Source organism: Xenopus tropicalis, chromosome 1, assembly GCF_000004195.4.
Source record: "Xenopus tropicalis strain Nigerian chromosome 1, UCB_Xtro_10.0, whole genome shotgun sequence".
NCBI lineage: Eukaryota > Metazoa > Chordata > Amphibia > Anura > Pipidae > Xenopus > Xenopus tropicalis.
In genome coordinates, this window is record NC_030677.2 from 83,176,285 (window position 1) to 83,192,197 (window position 15,913).

General features: G+C 36.5%; 1 protein-coding gene across 3 annotated transcripts in view; it reads left to right on the forward strand.

Moving 5' to 3' along the window:
* The window catches only part of epha5 (EPH receptor A5), a 174,586-nt gene that overhangs the window by 18,285 nt on the left and 140,388 nt on the right, over nt 1-15,913 (forward strand). For all 3 annotated transcript variants that reach the window (XM_031903379.1, XM_012955378.3, XM_002936460.5), the window contains exon 2: nt 14,336-14,400. In XM_031903379.1, the coding sequence (XP_031759239.1) occupies nt 14,336-14,400 (65 nt within the window). The remainder of the gene's footprint in view (nt 1-14,335; nt 14,401-15,913) is intronic.

Genomic DNA, 15,913 nt, shown 5'->3' on the forward strand with positions numbered 1-15,913 from the left:
AGAATAGCAGAGGACAGGTATATACAAGCACATTGTGTATGGCATGTTAATGGGCATGATTGTACGCACATTTTATTGCCTAACATTATATTCATAGGTGATAAACAATCCTTTTATTTCAATTCTGTTTTCTGATTAAATACCAAATGTATATCAACTTGCTAAATGTAAATATATATATATATACTTATGTCACTTCCAAATCCATCCATCCCTTCTGAGAATCGCAATGATGCTGGGCTATACAGCATGTATGTAAAAATTATGTATTCTCATAAACCAGTAGCAGACTTAGATTACAAAGGGCCCGCCATTCATAACTGACAGAAGGCTCATAGAAAACATTTTGCCAGCCCTGCTATAATCCAGTTTGTAGGGAGAAGCAAAGCTCAAGGTCAGGGGGTGACATTTAATTTCATTCAGACTTTTTGCATGGAAGGTGCTTATACAGTTACATATAAACATAACTTTATCTTACTACAGGCAAAGTGTATCTTTGATAAATTGTACTAAATCATTAAAAATAAGAAAAAAATGTATCTATAAAAAGCAAAGCTACAGATTAGGGCATAATTATTGTATTATATGACATATTTTATCAAGGAATTCCCCTCTGATTAGTGTTGTTAATATATTTTTTATATTTGAGTCAAAGCATTGCTGTATTATAAATTGCAGTATTTTGTGCAGTTGTGTGATATATTAGGTGTTTCAAATGAAAGCATTTTTCATTTGTTTTTATGTTAACCTGTCTGTTATGATAAAACCTAATAATGCATTAATGTTGGAATACTGCGCATGAAAAATGAGGCATAAACATGCATATTACCATACTTTCTGTGCATTTTAATGAGAACATTGCCAGTTCTGCTGAGCTTTTCGAGGTCACTGTAATTTCATGCTCTCACAATAGCCTTTAGTGTAACATATTCCAAAAAACCCTTTATTAATACCATTTAATACAAACATCTATAAATATTTGCCAGTACTGTTTAAAAAGAACCAGCGCTCACAAGTTACCCCAACTGATTTTCGGTAATGAAATTAGTATAGAACTCATGCAGTTCAGTTTTATATGGGATATTTAAAGGAAAACTATACACCCCAACAGTGCAAGTATTTATAAAAATATAATGCTAAAAACAAATCTCAAACACTGCTTAATCTAAATAAAATATTTTCATGCCACCCCTGGTATCATATGATTCATGCACACAAACAAACCAAGGGAACATATACATGTTGGGTCGTATCATTCAATTAATGACCAAAGTTCTATCTTTTTTCTCCCACACTTCTTCCTGTTACAGTAAGAGCTACATTATTTCCTGATAGGTGATCTCTGAGGGAGCACACAGCCCATCACTAAATGGTGGTTCAAGTGAAAAGATGGTAACATTCTTTAATTGGCAACTTAATGTGATATAAACTATCTTTTGGTTAAGTCTTCATTCTAAAGGTATAATTTCCCTTTATTTAAAGGAATACTGTCATGGGAAAACATGTTTTTTTTCAAAACGCATCAGTTAATAGACCTTCTCCAGCAGAATCCTGCATTGAAATATGATTTTTTTTTATATTAAATTTTGAAATTTCATAACCATATTCTTCATTTCCCAGGGTGCCACAGTCATGTGACCTGTACTCTGATAAACTTCAGCCACACTTTACTGCTGAGATACATGTTGGAGAGATATCAACCTCCCCACCCCTAGCAGCCGATCAGCAGAGCAATGGGAAGGTAGCAAGATAGCAACTCCCAGTAGATATCAGAATAGCACTCAACAATAAGAAACCCAAGTCCAACTTAGAACTCCTCCACTTACATGGGAGTAGGAGAAACACATTTTTGTGGGACAGTCCCTCTTTTAACAGCTCAACCAACAGTTCCGGATTGTTACTGAAAAGTCCCTCATTTATCTTTGATCTCCTGCACTAAACCCAAAAAAGATACAAACTAAAGGTGGCCATACACGGGCCGACTATAGCTGCCGATATCGGTCCCTTGGACCGATTCGGCAGCTAATCGGCCCGTGTATGGGGAGAGCAGAGCGGCCTGGCCGACCGATATCTGGCCTGAAATTGGCCCGATCTCGATCGGCCAGGTTAGAAAATCTGGTCGGATCGGGGACCGCATCGGCTCGTTGATGCGGTCCCCGATCCGACTGCCCCATTGCCGCTCACATAATCCGATCGTCTGGCCCCAGGGCCAAACGATCGGATTATTATTTTTTTTACCTAAATGGTCCCCGATATCGCCCACCCGTAGGTGGGGATATCGGGGGAAGATCCGCTCGCTTGGCGACATCGCCAAGCGAGCGGATCTGCTCGTGTATGGCCACCTTTAATTAAAAAGTAGCTTTTGGCAGAGAGCCCAGAAATCTTAACAAGTTATACCTGCATTGTACATTGTTTCTCACATTTAATTAAATAAGTGGGCTTTTGGCACAAAGCCCAGAACGTTAACAAGCCACACCTGCACTGAGATACAATTGTAACTAATAAGCTAAACATTTCTCTTGGGGGAACTGAGACTTGCAGCTTAAAGGGTCATTTCAGCTTTTTTTAGAAAAAAAACATAAAACAAGACCCCAAAATAACATGCCAAATTTTGTAAAATGGGAGTGGCATTTAGGGGGTGTAGTCTTTTCCTTCTGAAAGCTCAGAATCAGACACAATGCAGATGGCAGCCTATGCACCAATATCACAACTAAAAAAGTACATTTGTTGGTTGAAGAATTACATTTTAAATGGCAGAGTGAATTATTTGCTATGTAAACAGTGTAATTTAGAAAATATAGAATAAAATCATGACATTGTTATGCCCTACAATGACCATTCCCCCGACGCCCTGAACCTGCATTGTGTATTAATCCAGGTGACTCCTGGTGGGTTGACAGGTGTGATAATATTTTGTCTGATATTATTTCATAAAAAATGGCAAAACTAATGGTATCATAATGTTCAGATATTAACTTGCACATTTTTGGTATAAGTTTTATATTCATAATCAAATGATAGATCATAGAGCTGTCTTGGCATATGTATCTTTAGTTAACATGTGTCGGCAACATGTGCTCTAAACTCATAAGAATGCAGCATTGTTAAACATTTTCTATGATTATTAGATTTTTTTTTAAAAAACAGTGCTTTTCAAAGTATATATATATACTGTATATCATGTTACCTCTGTGACATCTGTGACTTGTGATCTATTTCTGTTTTTACTAATTCTTTATATGAATCATTACTTTTGGGAAATACAACATTACAACTGAGAAGCAGAGATTTGTAGCCATAATTCTATTGGGAATACATTGAAATTCACATAAAATTTCTTACTGGCTAGAATGCCTGGTTTTTTGAAGTTTTGAAAGGGAAAATGGTAAGTTCTTAATTTAGCTTTCATATGATTTATTCTATATTGTTTTCCAGGACACACTAGTCAGTCACTCAACAGATGTGGGACTACAACAGCTGAGACTATATGCAACCAACCTAGGTTTAAGTGCATTAATTCTACAAAATATTCTATTGCAAATAATACATTCAACCCAGGCAACTATTATGTTGTTTTAGAAGAAAATTTATTGAATGTCTTATATTTCACAGTAGTCCTGTGTTTGTAAATTCCACATGTACTTTACTGTCTTTGATTTGATTGATTATTTTTCAGAAAATGGCACAAGGGGAGATTTGTAGCATTTTGTTGCTCCAGTGATTTATCGCTTTGAGGGAGAAGAACAAAATGCTATAAACCTTCCCTGTCATTCAAAGTGAATGGGAATCACTGTGATTGTTCCCTGTCCTGTCTAGTGACAGGAATATACTACATGGAAATGCGCAACTCTGCAACCCCCCCCCCCCCCCCTTCTGCTTTGGAAACATAAATGTCTATGGTGACAGATAGGGTTGCCACCTGGCCGGTAAAAATCATGCTGGATCTCAATTTTATTAATAGGAAAAAAAGATAAATATCTAGGAAGGCCAGTAACCTTAGTGACAGAACATTTGATAGCTGTGTGCTACTGGGTGCCATTGAGTGAAGCTAGTCATAAACTTGAAAGTTTACAGCATGATTTCAGCATTTTGTCCCCCTGCTATGGAAACAAAAATCACTATAGTGACAGATCTTTAAATATTTCATTGCTAATATACAGAGTAGAATCTAGTAGGTATAAGGGTTGGGAAAAAGGATACTGTGATTTTTAGATTAACTATATACTTAGCAATATTTTAGTGTTGAGTAAATCTGTCATGTTTTGCTTTGCAAAAATTTGCAAATTGGCTAAAATTTGCGTTTTTCTGCTGTGACTTTTTCCAAGCCCCACAACATTTTTTAACAATACATGGAGTCTATGGCCATTTTTTCACAGTGAAACTTGGTGAAAAATTTTGCCCATCACTATTAATGATCATTTAATTTTCAACCATGTTCTTCTGACAAATCTGACAATATTCATGATAGAATGATGTTAGTCAGGATTTTCAACCCAACATACTTACCATTAGTATTTGTATGGCCAATTTACTTGAAGGAAAGGTAAGGGATATAATATCATATGGGTTTTAATTATGGTTAGCTCTCCTTCACTTTGTGTAAACAAATCTTTATTCTGCACGGTACAACATATTTAGAGAAGTAAGTGTCACACTCAAATACATATATATTTGTAGTGGGATGCCGACACTCACGTTACTATGAGATACTGCGCCTGGGTACAGTTCTCAGGAGTCTTAGGGGCACATTTACTAATCCACGAAGGTCCGAAAAGCGTCCGAATGCGTTTTTTTCGTAATGATCGGTACTTTGCGACTTTTTCGCAAATTGTCGCGACTTTTTCGAGCTCTCAATACGAAAGTTGCGATAATTCGCGAAAGTCGTAATGGCTATGAAAAAGTCGCGACAATTCACGAAAGTTATAATGGCAATGAAAAAGTCGCGACAATTCTCCAAAGGCATAATGGCAATGAAAAAGTCGCTACAATTCTCCAAAGGCTTAATGGCAATGAAAAAGTCGCTACAAATCTCCAAAGGCATAATGGCAATGAAAAAGTCGCTACAATTCTCCAAAGGCATAATGGCAATGGAAAAGTCGCTACAATTCTCCAAAGGCATAATGGCAATGAAAAAGTCGCGACAATTCTCCAAAGGCATAATGGCAATGAAAAAGTCGCTACAATTCTCCAAAGGCATAATGGCAATGGAAAAGTCGCTACAATTCTCCAAAGGCATAATGGCAATGGAAAAGTCGCTACAATTCTCCAAAGGCATAATGGCAATGAAAAAGTCGCTACAATTCTCCAAAGGCATAATGGCAATGAAAAAGTCATGACAATTCGCGCAAGTCGTACCGGTTACGAAAAAGTAACCTCATTCGGATTCGGATTCGTGGATTAGTAAATCAGCCCCCTAATGTACACATTCGATGATCAGGATCCGCATACACAGAATTTAAGGATACATTTAGAATTTTATTACATGGCAAAGAACTAACGTTTCAGCTGGTATCCTAGCCTTTATCAAAGTTACACAGCAGTACAAGTAAAACCCATAAATACCATGTTTGGCGGGAACCCAAGACGTGGCAACCATTGGTGGCTGGAAAGATAATTTGTCCACTCTACTAACATTTACTACTAACAGCTACTAACAGAGCTGAATCGTCAAATATGCAGGGAAAAACCAATGGAATTCTTTACCCCATCTGACGATTCAGCATTAACTTTCAATTTTTCCAAAATTTCCAGTCCTGGTCGATGAGGTGACCAATCTCCATGGCTTTTATCGATATAGGTTGCCTCATCTCCCACCATACATGCACCGATGTATGATAATATTGGTACATGTTTGACCACCTTAAGAGAAACTGCAAAAACTTTTATTAAAGCTGGGATCCTGAATCCACCAATTTCTGTCCTCTAAGGTGGGATCAACCCGTCAGTTATAAAAACTCTGCCTTATGGAATCCATATTTAAATATCAATACATGCCTACAAATATATACTAAATAAATCAATTGATAATAAAAAAATCACTTAAAATTGCAACATTATTTCGCTATGCAGATGATACATAGGAGTACAGGTCCTTTTCAAAAAATTAGCATATTGTGATAAAGTTCATTATTTTCTGTAATGTACTGATAAACATTAGACTTTCATATATTTTAGATTCATTACACACAACTGAAGTAGTTCAAGCCTTTTCTTGTTTTAATATTGATGATTGTGGCATACAGCTCATGAAAACCCAAAATTCCTATCTCAAAAAATTAGCATATTTCATCCGCCCAATAAAAGAAAAGTGTTTTTAATACAAAAAAAGTCAACCTTCAAATAATTATGTTCAGTTATGCACTCACTACTTGGTCGGGAATCCTTTTGCAGAAATGACTGCTTCAATGTGGCGTGGCATGGAGGCAATCAGCCTGTGGCACTGCTCAGGTGTTATGGAGGCCCAGGATGCTTCAATAGCGGCCTTAAGCTCATCCAGAGTGTTGGGTCTTGTGTCTCTCAACTTTCTCTTCACAATATCCCACAGATTCTCTATGGGGTTCAGGTCAGGAGAGTTGGCAGGCCAATTGAGCACAGTAATACCATGGTCAGTAAACCATTTACCAGTGGTTTTGGCACTGTGAGCAGGTGCCAGGTTGTGCTGAAAAATGAAATCTTCATCTCCATAAAGCTTTTCAGCAGATGGAAGCATGAAGTGCTCCAAAATCTCCTGATAGCTAGCTGCATTGACCCTGCCCTTGATAAAACACAGTGGACCAATACCAGCAGCTGACATGGCACCCCAGACCATCACTGACTGTGGGTACTTGACACTGGACTTCAGGCATTTTGGCATTTCCCTCTCCCCAGTCTTCCTCCAGACTCTGGCACCTTGATTTCCGAATGACATACTTTGGACCACTGAGCAACAGTCCAGTGCTGCAGTCCAATGCAGCTGTAGCCCAGGTCAGGCACTTCTGCCGCTGTTTCTGGTTCAAAAGTGGCTTGACCTGGGGAATGCGGCACCTGTAGCCCATTTCCTGCACACGCCTGTACACGGTGGCTCTGGATGTTTCTACTCCAGACTCAGTCCACTGCTTCCGCAGGTCCCCCAAGGTCAGGAATCGGTCCTTCTCCACAATCTTCCTCAGGGCCCAGTCACCTCTTCTCGTTGTGCAGCGTTTTCTGCCACACTTTTTCCTTCCCACAGACTTCCCACTGAGGTGCCTTGATACAGCACTCTGGGAACAGCCTATTTGTTCAGAAATTTCTTTTTGTGTCTTACCCTCTTGCTTGAGGGTGTCAATGATGGCCTTCTGGACAGCAGTCAGGTCGGCAGTCTTACCCATGATTGCGGTTTTGAGTAATGAACCAGGCTGGGAGTTTTTAAAAGCCTCAGGAATCTTTTGCAGGTTTTTAGAGTTAATTTGTTGATTCAGATGATTAGGTTAATAGCTCGTTTAGAGAACCTTTTCATGATATGCTAATTTTTTGAGATAGGAATTTTGGGTTTTCATGAGCTGTATGCCACAATCATCAATATTAAAACAAGAAAAGGCTTGAACTACTTCAGTTGTGTGTAATGAATCTAAAATATATGAAAGTCTAATGTTTATCAGTACATTACAGAAAATAATGAACTTTATCACAATATGCTAATTTTTTGAAAAGGACCTGTATTTAGTAAGCACAATACTAGTTGTACTGGCATGTTCTTGGTCCTTGGAACCAAGTATGCTTTGTAATTATTTATTTACAGCAACAAGAAACAGACAGCACTGTGCAGTTACAGAATGTATATCTAATTTTTCAGAACATGGCACATGCAGAAATGATGGTGCTTAATACAGCATAGACACATCAAACATTTGTTTAGTATTTTCTTTAGAGAAAAGAATGCAATATAATTAGATAGCTGTAATATGTTTGGGATTTTATTCACATTTGCTGTGGTTTGCAGGATTATTTTGTTTGTAATTGATTTCTTTGGATCATTGCATTTATTCACAAGTGTGTGATATGAAAAAATGTAATTTAGGAATTTAACAAAATAAAAAAATTGTGGTGTTACAGTGTTATTGTAAGTAGCATAGTCCTGTGGTTAGTGAATAGGGTTCTCTGAACATTCATTTTTTTTTTAGGAATGTTATAAAAATATAAAATATATATATACAGGTTTATTATTATTTTATAAACACTACCAATTTAGCATCATAGTTTAACAGTATAGGTTACAGTTATACAATCTATTTTCTGGAATGCTTAGGACCTGGGAATTTATAGATAATACCTTACCTCACTATACCGTAAGTCCTTAAGCTAAAAATCATTTAAACATTAAATAAATCCAATAGGATTCTTTTTCCACCAATATTGATTCTTGTAGCTCAGTTACTGTAGGATCAAGTACAAGTTAATCTTTTATTATCCTAAAGAAAAAGGAAATCGTTTTTAAAAATTACAATTATTTGCTTAAAACTTGAAATGTTCTTTTTTTTCCCCTTTTCGTCAAAGTCTATTTCGCCTGGTTCTGACTTGCAAATTGATGAAACTAGAAAGTGACAGTATCAGTGATATAAAATCCTGCATTCCTACAAAAATATCCAGTATATCCGGCATCAAATCGCATGTATTTTTTCATATTTACTTAAAACATTTTTCATACCTCCTCTACCTCCTGCCCCAGGCCCGGAACTAGGGGGAGGCAGAAGAGGCACCTGCCTAGGGCACAACACTAAAGGGGTGCTAGGCAGGTACCTCTGTTGCCAACCCCTAGGGGCTGATTTACTAACCCACGAATCCGACCCGAATTGGAAAAGTTCCGACTTGAAAACAAACATTTTGCGACTTTTTCGTATGTTTTGCGATTTTTTCGGATTCTGTACGAATTTTTCGTTACCAATACGATTTTTGCGTAAAAACACGAGTTTTTCGTATCCATTACGAAAGTTGTGTAAAAAGTTGCGCATTTTTCGTAGCGTTAAAACTTACGCGAAAAGTTGCGCATTTTTCGTAGCGTTAAAACTTAACTTAACTTATCTATTTCCCATACTACCAATTTCCTGGCGCTCCCCCCCTCTGCATGGCAAATGCGCTTTTTACACGCTTCGTTTCCCCCTCAATGATGCGCATGTGTGCACACACGGGGGATGGGAAGCAGCAGTGGGGGCGTGGTGGCCAGCCGGGTCGCTTAGGGCATCTAGCCGGATTGGCTCGCCTCTGTCCTGCCCCTTACTATGACTTCAATGCAGTGCTTGTATAATCTGTCAGTAGTCTTCAGGGAAGAACCCACCAAAAATTCCCACCAGTTCACTCCAGCCATTTTAGTGTATTAATGCATTTCTTAATATGCTCCTATGCAAGCAAAACATGGTTTGTAGAATATTAAAAAGCAATATTTGCTTTTAGTGTCACATAAAGTATTTTGTTGTACATAATGGCTCTGGGTTTTTGCTTCTGTCATTGAGGATAGCATGTTTATGTTCATTCATATTTATGTGTTCTTAGGTCCATAGATCTGATCTGAAAACATTTTTTCAGTCTATTATAAAACAGGATGAAAAATAAATTAACAAAATCAATGTACAGTTTGCAGGAAATAAATGATCAGAAACGTATCACACTGCAGATTATTTTACAGTATACATTAAAGTTTATTGTAGTGTAAAAAATATAATCTGTAGAAAGAAAGGAGGCATTATGGAAAGTTGTATAGTTTTATTATATAGGCAGTCATTTTTAGTGGTTTGCCTCATTTAAAGTCAAAATTGTGCTAAATTTATAAACATAAAGATTTTGAAGTATCATATTACACCTAATATAGAGGTCAAAAGAAAATCGGACAACATAAAATGAATATGTGTAATATTAGCTATTCCATATGATGTAATGAATTCAGAGCTCACTAATGTTTAGCCACATTTAAATATGCATGTAGTACAACTTTTATTGCATCCAGCAACACACCTATTTAATGCCATTTGTTGGCGCAGAAAAAAATGTTATGAAAATGTCAAGCACTCCTAAATCCTATGCCCAGATATTTGAGCATAAAAGGAAATCTGTCAAAAATACAGTCATTTTTGCAAGGGACCTCACAGATCTGATAAGTTCCATTTTTTGTACAACAAAGTGTGCAGCATGAATTGTGGATTAGTTATCAGTTATGCAGCATGCATATTTTATAGGTGATTGTTTCTAAATTAATGAGCTGGAAACAGCAAGTGGAGGTTTTATTTATCATAGTTTATTGTTCTATGCATCACTTTTTTGTGAGCCTCCCTTAAAGGCATTCTGTCATGATTTTTATGGTGTACTTTTATTTCTAAATTACCCTGTTTACATAGCTAATAATTCACTCTACCATTTAAAATGTTATTTTTGAACCAACAAATGTATTTTTTTTTAGTTGTAATTTGGGTGTGTAGGCAGCCATCTCCGTGCATTGTGCCTGAGTCTGAGCTATCAGAAGGAGCCAGAGCTACACATAGAACTGCTTTCAGTCCTTGGCCCCAACGCGCCAATGCTAATGATGCAACCTGTGGGAGTGGGGGTGGGGGCTGTAGTTGACTAACTATAGTCCGGCCCCCAACAGTCTGAGGCACCCTGTTTATAAAGTTTGAGGACCCCTGGTTTAATGTATTTAGAATCTGGAGTTAATGTTCCTAGAAGTCAGAGTACCATTATTTACAATTGCATACTGTGTGTATATATCTATAAATTGTTTACTATACACACTAATTGAGGCTAAGGGCACATGGAACAGCTATCGGACAGTTTATTTTAGCTGGCAGAGAAATGTCTGAAAGTGTCCTAAATTATTGGGCTTTGCCTGTTTACCCTCTCATTAAAATTCAGGACAGTACCAGAAGTGCTATTAACCCATGAAAGCAGCTCAGGCAGCTGAATCCTTCAGCAGAAGAGTCAGGAGTAAAGAGCAGTAAAGTGTAACTGACGTTTATGAGAGCACAGGTCACATAGCTGTGGACACCTGGGAAAGTGAGGAAATGGCTAGCCCCATGTGAAAATTAAACATTAAATATTAAAACATTTGTTTGCTCTGATGCATTTTGAAAAAGCTTGTTTTCCCGTGACAGTATTCCTTTAAGTTTAGAGTAAACAGAGTCATTGTTCCACTGCTATTTTTTTTTTGCATTTGTACTTGAAAGTGTATATAAACCTAGTCAAATCGCCTTGCAGAATATTATAATTTCATTGGCAAATGTACTTGTTTACCATTATGGTAGTTTGACAACAACTTTCTTTACCTTTTTGCTGTCAAAAAACAAAAAGTGAGTTTTTTTAAAGGGAGGAGCCTTATGGCCTGTGCCGCTTCAGGGGTCCTAGCCGCCTGAGGTGGCCAAGTTGTTGCCACATCGCTAGTGCAGAGAGCCCAATAGCGTTCTCTGCACTAAAAATCTGAATTTCAGCTCTTTAAATTTACAGTTGCAACTTTTTGCTGGGCGCTTTCTCAACTCACCACATGGCATCATGCTTTTGATGAAGTATGCACAGAACACTACTAATTTCCTGGGTAACCTCTAAGGATAGGTTTTGATTGGAAGGTAATCACAAGAACTTCTTGACAGGTTATTGGAGATTTACAAAGTAGGTCATCCTCCGAAAAATGTAAATTAAGTCAATTGCTTTCTTAGTGTTAAGTTAGGCTTTAACTTGATAAATGTGTCTTTTTTACCTTTTCTTATAATACATTGCTATGTAATTAGTAGAGACCAATAAATATATTGAGGAGGTGTAACCTTAACTATAATTATGAATTTACAGCATAAGTGGTACTTTTGTGAAATTATTCTTATAATTATGTTAAAATTCTTCGTATAACTTAATAAATCTTTCCAGCATCTGCAAATAAAATATTTATTGCCAACAACAGTACAATTTTATAAGAATGTTTTCCATCATAATAGTTTATAAAGAGCCATCAATGACCTAAGCTTGATCCCTGTTAATTACCATTTAAGTACCAAAAAATGTTATATTGTGTCCTGTAATCATCTTATAAAAGGTGCATTGTTTGCCCAGGTTTAGTAATCCATAGAAAACAATAAGATGTTTGTTTCCAAACAGCTACCTGCTGATTTGTTGCTATGGGTTAGTAGACAAGTAGTAAACTTTGCACCATTTATTACATTACCCCCGAAAGGATTATCTGCTATGTGAAATGGGCCCTGCAGTGCTGCATGACTGCCTTCACTGCTATAAAGAAAGAAGCTTTGTTAAATAAAGCGCAGGATAACAGCACATTATACTTTAGATGTATATTAACCCATCCCGTGTTTGAAGTTTCTGGCCCTTACAAGTCACAAAATAAATTTATGTAATATATATATTTAAAAGCATGTTGTTAATGATTAATCAATGATGTGGAAATTGCCATAAAGGTATAAAATATTTATTCTGTTATCCAGCTGATCCGTTTCAAAGATATGCCCCTTTATAAAATGACTGTCTACATTGTGGATCAATATTCACTGTATGCCTATTATAACTTGCGAGGAGAATATAATGATCTGAAGCACTTAATTACTGTAATTGTAGCTCTGAGAATTCTTAGCAAGTATGCCACCTCTTCCCCAAGATATTCTTTGTTACAACTTGTAATCAGTGTAGTGTAACATGTCACTCTTCATCCCCCAATTCAAGTAGTTTTAGCATTGTCCTGTGACAATAAAAAACAAAAAAGAAGTAATGTTTTTCTATATGTCTGCATTCAGTGTTAATCACTTCTTTCATAAGATTATTTACCCCTTTCTATGGGTTTGTGCATTATGTTACTAGATTCAAAATAATCTTGTGACAAGGAAAGTGAAAAATTTAACAACCAAACACAAGACATTGCTTGATAACATATTAAAGTTGTACTATACACATTCCTAATCAATGCTCCACTACTGTTACATGTGCAATATAACATTGCTGGCAACTATGAGGGGGAAGAAGAGAATGGTACATAAGTTAGAGAGCAGCATCCACCAACATTAGGCACTTCACCTTGAACTAGATTTTTTTTCTTGGAATCTTATTCTCCTCCACTTTTGCTTGGGGCATAGTAAGTGCCGCCTCCCAACCATTGTTTTTCCCTACCTTATTTTCTTAGGACAGCTGCTCTTATATATGGGGTCACTTTGTCTGTGGACATGTGTGTAGTTATTTATAATTGGCATCTAGTCCAAAATCCTTAAAATATTCACCATATTTCCTAGATACAAACCCCACAACTAAGGGATCATTTTTCAAGGTGTGATGGTGGCATTGCAAATAATGACAAATTTACACAAGAGTAATACTCCCTGATAAACAGATTATTTAGGAGAATCATAATGAATATAGAAATCCTATACTGTATGTCATAAGAAACCTCCTTTTTATATTTCATTTTGTTTCTGTAATCCAAAACCAGCTTTACAATTGTGAGCAAAATAGTACATGTAGTAGAGGCAAAGGTGGGTACTAGTTTGCACTAGTAACTAGCAATCTAACACATTCTTTTGTCCCCAAATTGTAGAGCAGGTACAATAGAATAATAACACATATAACTTTTATTGGTATGCCATATATGTTACAATTGGAATCAAGAAAGTTTTTAATTCAGCATGAATTAGTAAATATTCCATCTTTGCAGTAGAAGCACAATTTGGGTTGAACAACTTGGATACCATGAAAATAAAATAACTCCAAGTCATCTGATTTTTTAATAAATAATACTGAATTGCTGATTATTATGTGAATGTTTAGAATTGGTGTAAAGTCTGTTAATAAAGAAAAATAAATATTTCTTATAAAAGAAATACTGTGAAAATAAGATCTCTACCACCGAGAAATTCAGTAATATATTCTATGCTATCACAGGAATAATAACTAGTTATGCTCTAGAAATTAATTATTGTCGAGCTAAGTAGCACAAAGAAGATGGTAGCTGTAATGATGTGTCTCTCATATGCATACTAATATGTTATATGTTGTGAGTACCACTGTCAGTTTTAAAACATTAATATTATTGAATATAGTTTCTTCATCCCTATGCTTCCTTACACCTAGATATTCAAAACTGAGTGACTTATTTTCTTTGCATTAATGCATTAGGCCAAGCCTGCACCATAATGCTGTTCATATGCAAATATTGTGCCAAATAATTCATTGTCATGTAAATGCTATACAAGAATCCATGTTTTGTGAGGCTACACTGGGACCAATGAATCATTATGATCCTCTGCTCCTCAAACTGTAAAGATGAAGAAAAGCATTACATGTGAATTATCATAGCTATTACGATGATACATTACTGATGTCATTGATGTTTGTATTTATGTTTTTACAGTGAATTTATTGGATTCCCGATCTGTCATGGGTGACCTTGGATGGATCGCCTTCCCTAAAAATGGGGTAAGTTTTGTATTACTGTTACTACAAACAATAATAGCATAAACAAAAAATAAAAACGACAATGACCAATCAGAATGCAGTTTGCGGTAGTTGCTTGTTAGAAGGGAAGCTCTAAAAAGATGTGCAGGCAGCTAGACTGGCAGGCTGATAATACAGACCCGTAGGCAACTCTACAGGGGCCTGTGGGCTTCATGTGGTCTGTGGGCTATCATTGCACTGGGTCACAAAACCAAAGGGGAGACCTTCTAGTTTAGTTGTACTGTGTTGTACAGTATATTTTAGGAAGCAATACAACTATTTTAAAATGAAAGTGAACCCATGCTGGGTGATACACATTCATTTTTCTACCAATGTTTACTTCTTTTACTTATTTCTTGTTATGTTTTGATGTAATATCAATCAGAACTAGTGCTTAATTCCCCTTGTAATTTTTCATAATGAAACTAACAATAAATTAATTACAGTAATGTAGAACAAATCAGATCTAGCACTGGCATTTCTAAACTTTTTCAAAGCACAAATTAAATGTCTGCAAGTTGATTGATCTGACAGGCAGCAATATACAAGACACGTGTGAATTCAAAAAAGATTATTTTCTAGCAATGTTTGAATGCATTTCTGCTAAAACGAAAATCAGTTTAAAAAAAAAAAAGATAGAAATCTGTTATATGTGTGTTTTCTGTTAAAGCTGGCCATGCACGCACTGATAATATCGTACGAAACCTCATTTTGTATGATATTCGGTGCGTGTATGGCAAGTCAGCGAGTCGACCGATATCGCAGGAGTCTGCTGATATCGGTCGACTCGCTGATCGGCCAGGTTAAAAGATTTTGATCGGGCGCCATAGAAGGTGCCTGAGCAAAATCTGCCTTCAGGGCTGAATCGGCAGAAGGAGGTAGAAATCCTATTGTTTCTACCTCCTTATCTGCCGTTTCAGCCCTGAACGGTTAGTGGCTGATTGAACAATCTTTCGTGTGACCGATGGACGAAAGATCGCAAATCGCCACGTGTGTGGCCACCTTAAGAGCTTAACGTTAACAAACATTAGTGATGTTTAGCATTTTGTTAATATTACTACATTTCTTATCTGAGCATGTGATTTTTGAGGTCTGTGCTATCTGGAATGTCCTAAATAAGTCTTCAGTTTGAAAATTTTAATAAAGTTTAAACTCACAGTATTTTATCTGCCATATATAGGCCAGTGGTTGTCAAACTTTTTCAGTTTTATTACCACTTGAATATCCAAACTTTAGCTAATGAAATGAGAAGAGTTTTTGTGATGTGTCTTTGAATACACAAAACTTTGCAGGCTAATTAATCCCAACCAGGATGTGACATTCTTGTGGCAGGGCATGAACAAATGACAATCTTGGTGGCTAAGGGGCAGAGAAGGTTCAGTGTTGATAAATGTAGGGTTATGTACATAAGAATTAAAAATATATAGTCAATTTATAACCTTAATAGAGTTAAGTTAGGCAAATCCTTTAGTGGAGAAGGACCTAGAAAAAAAAA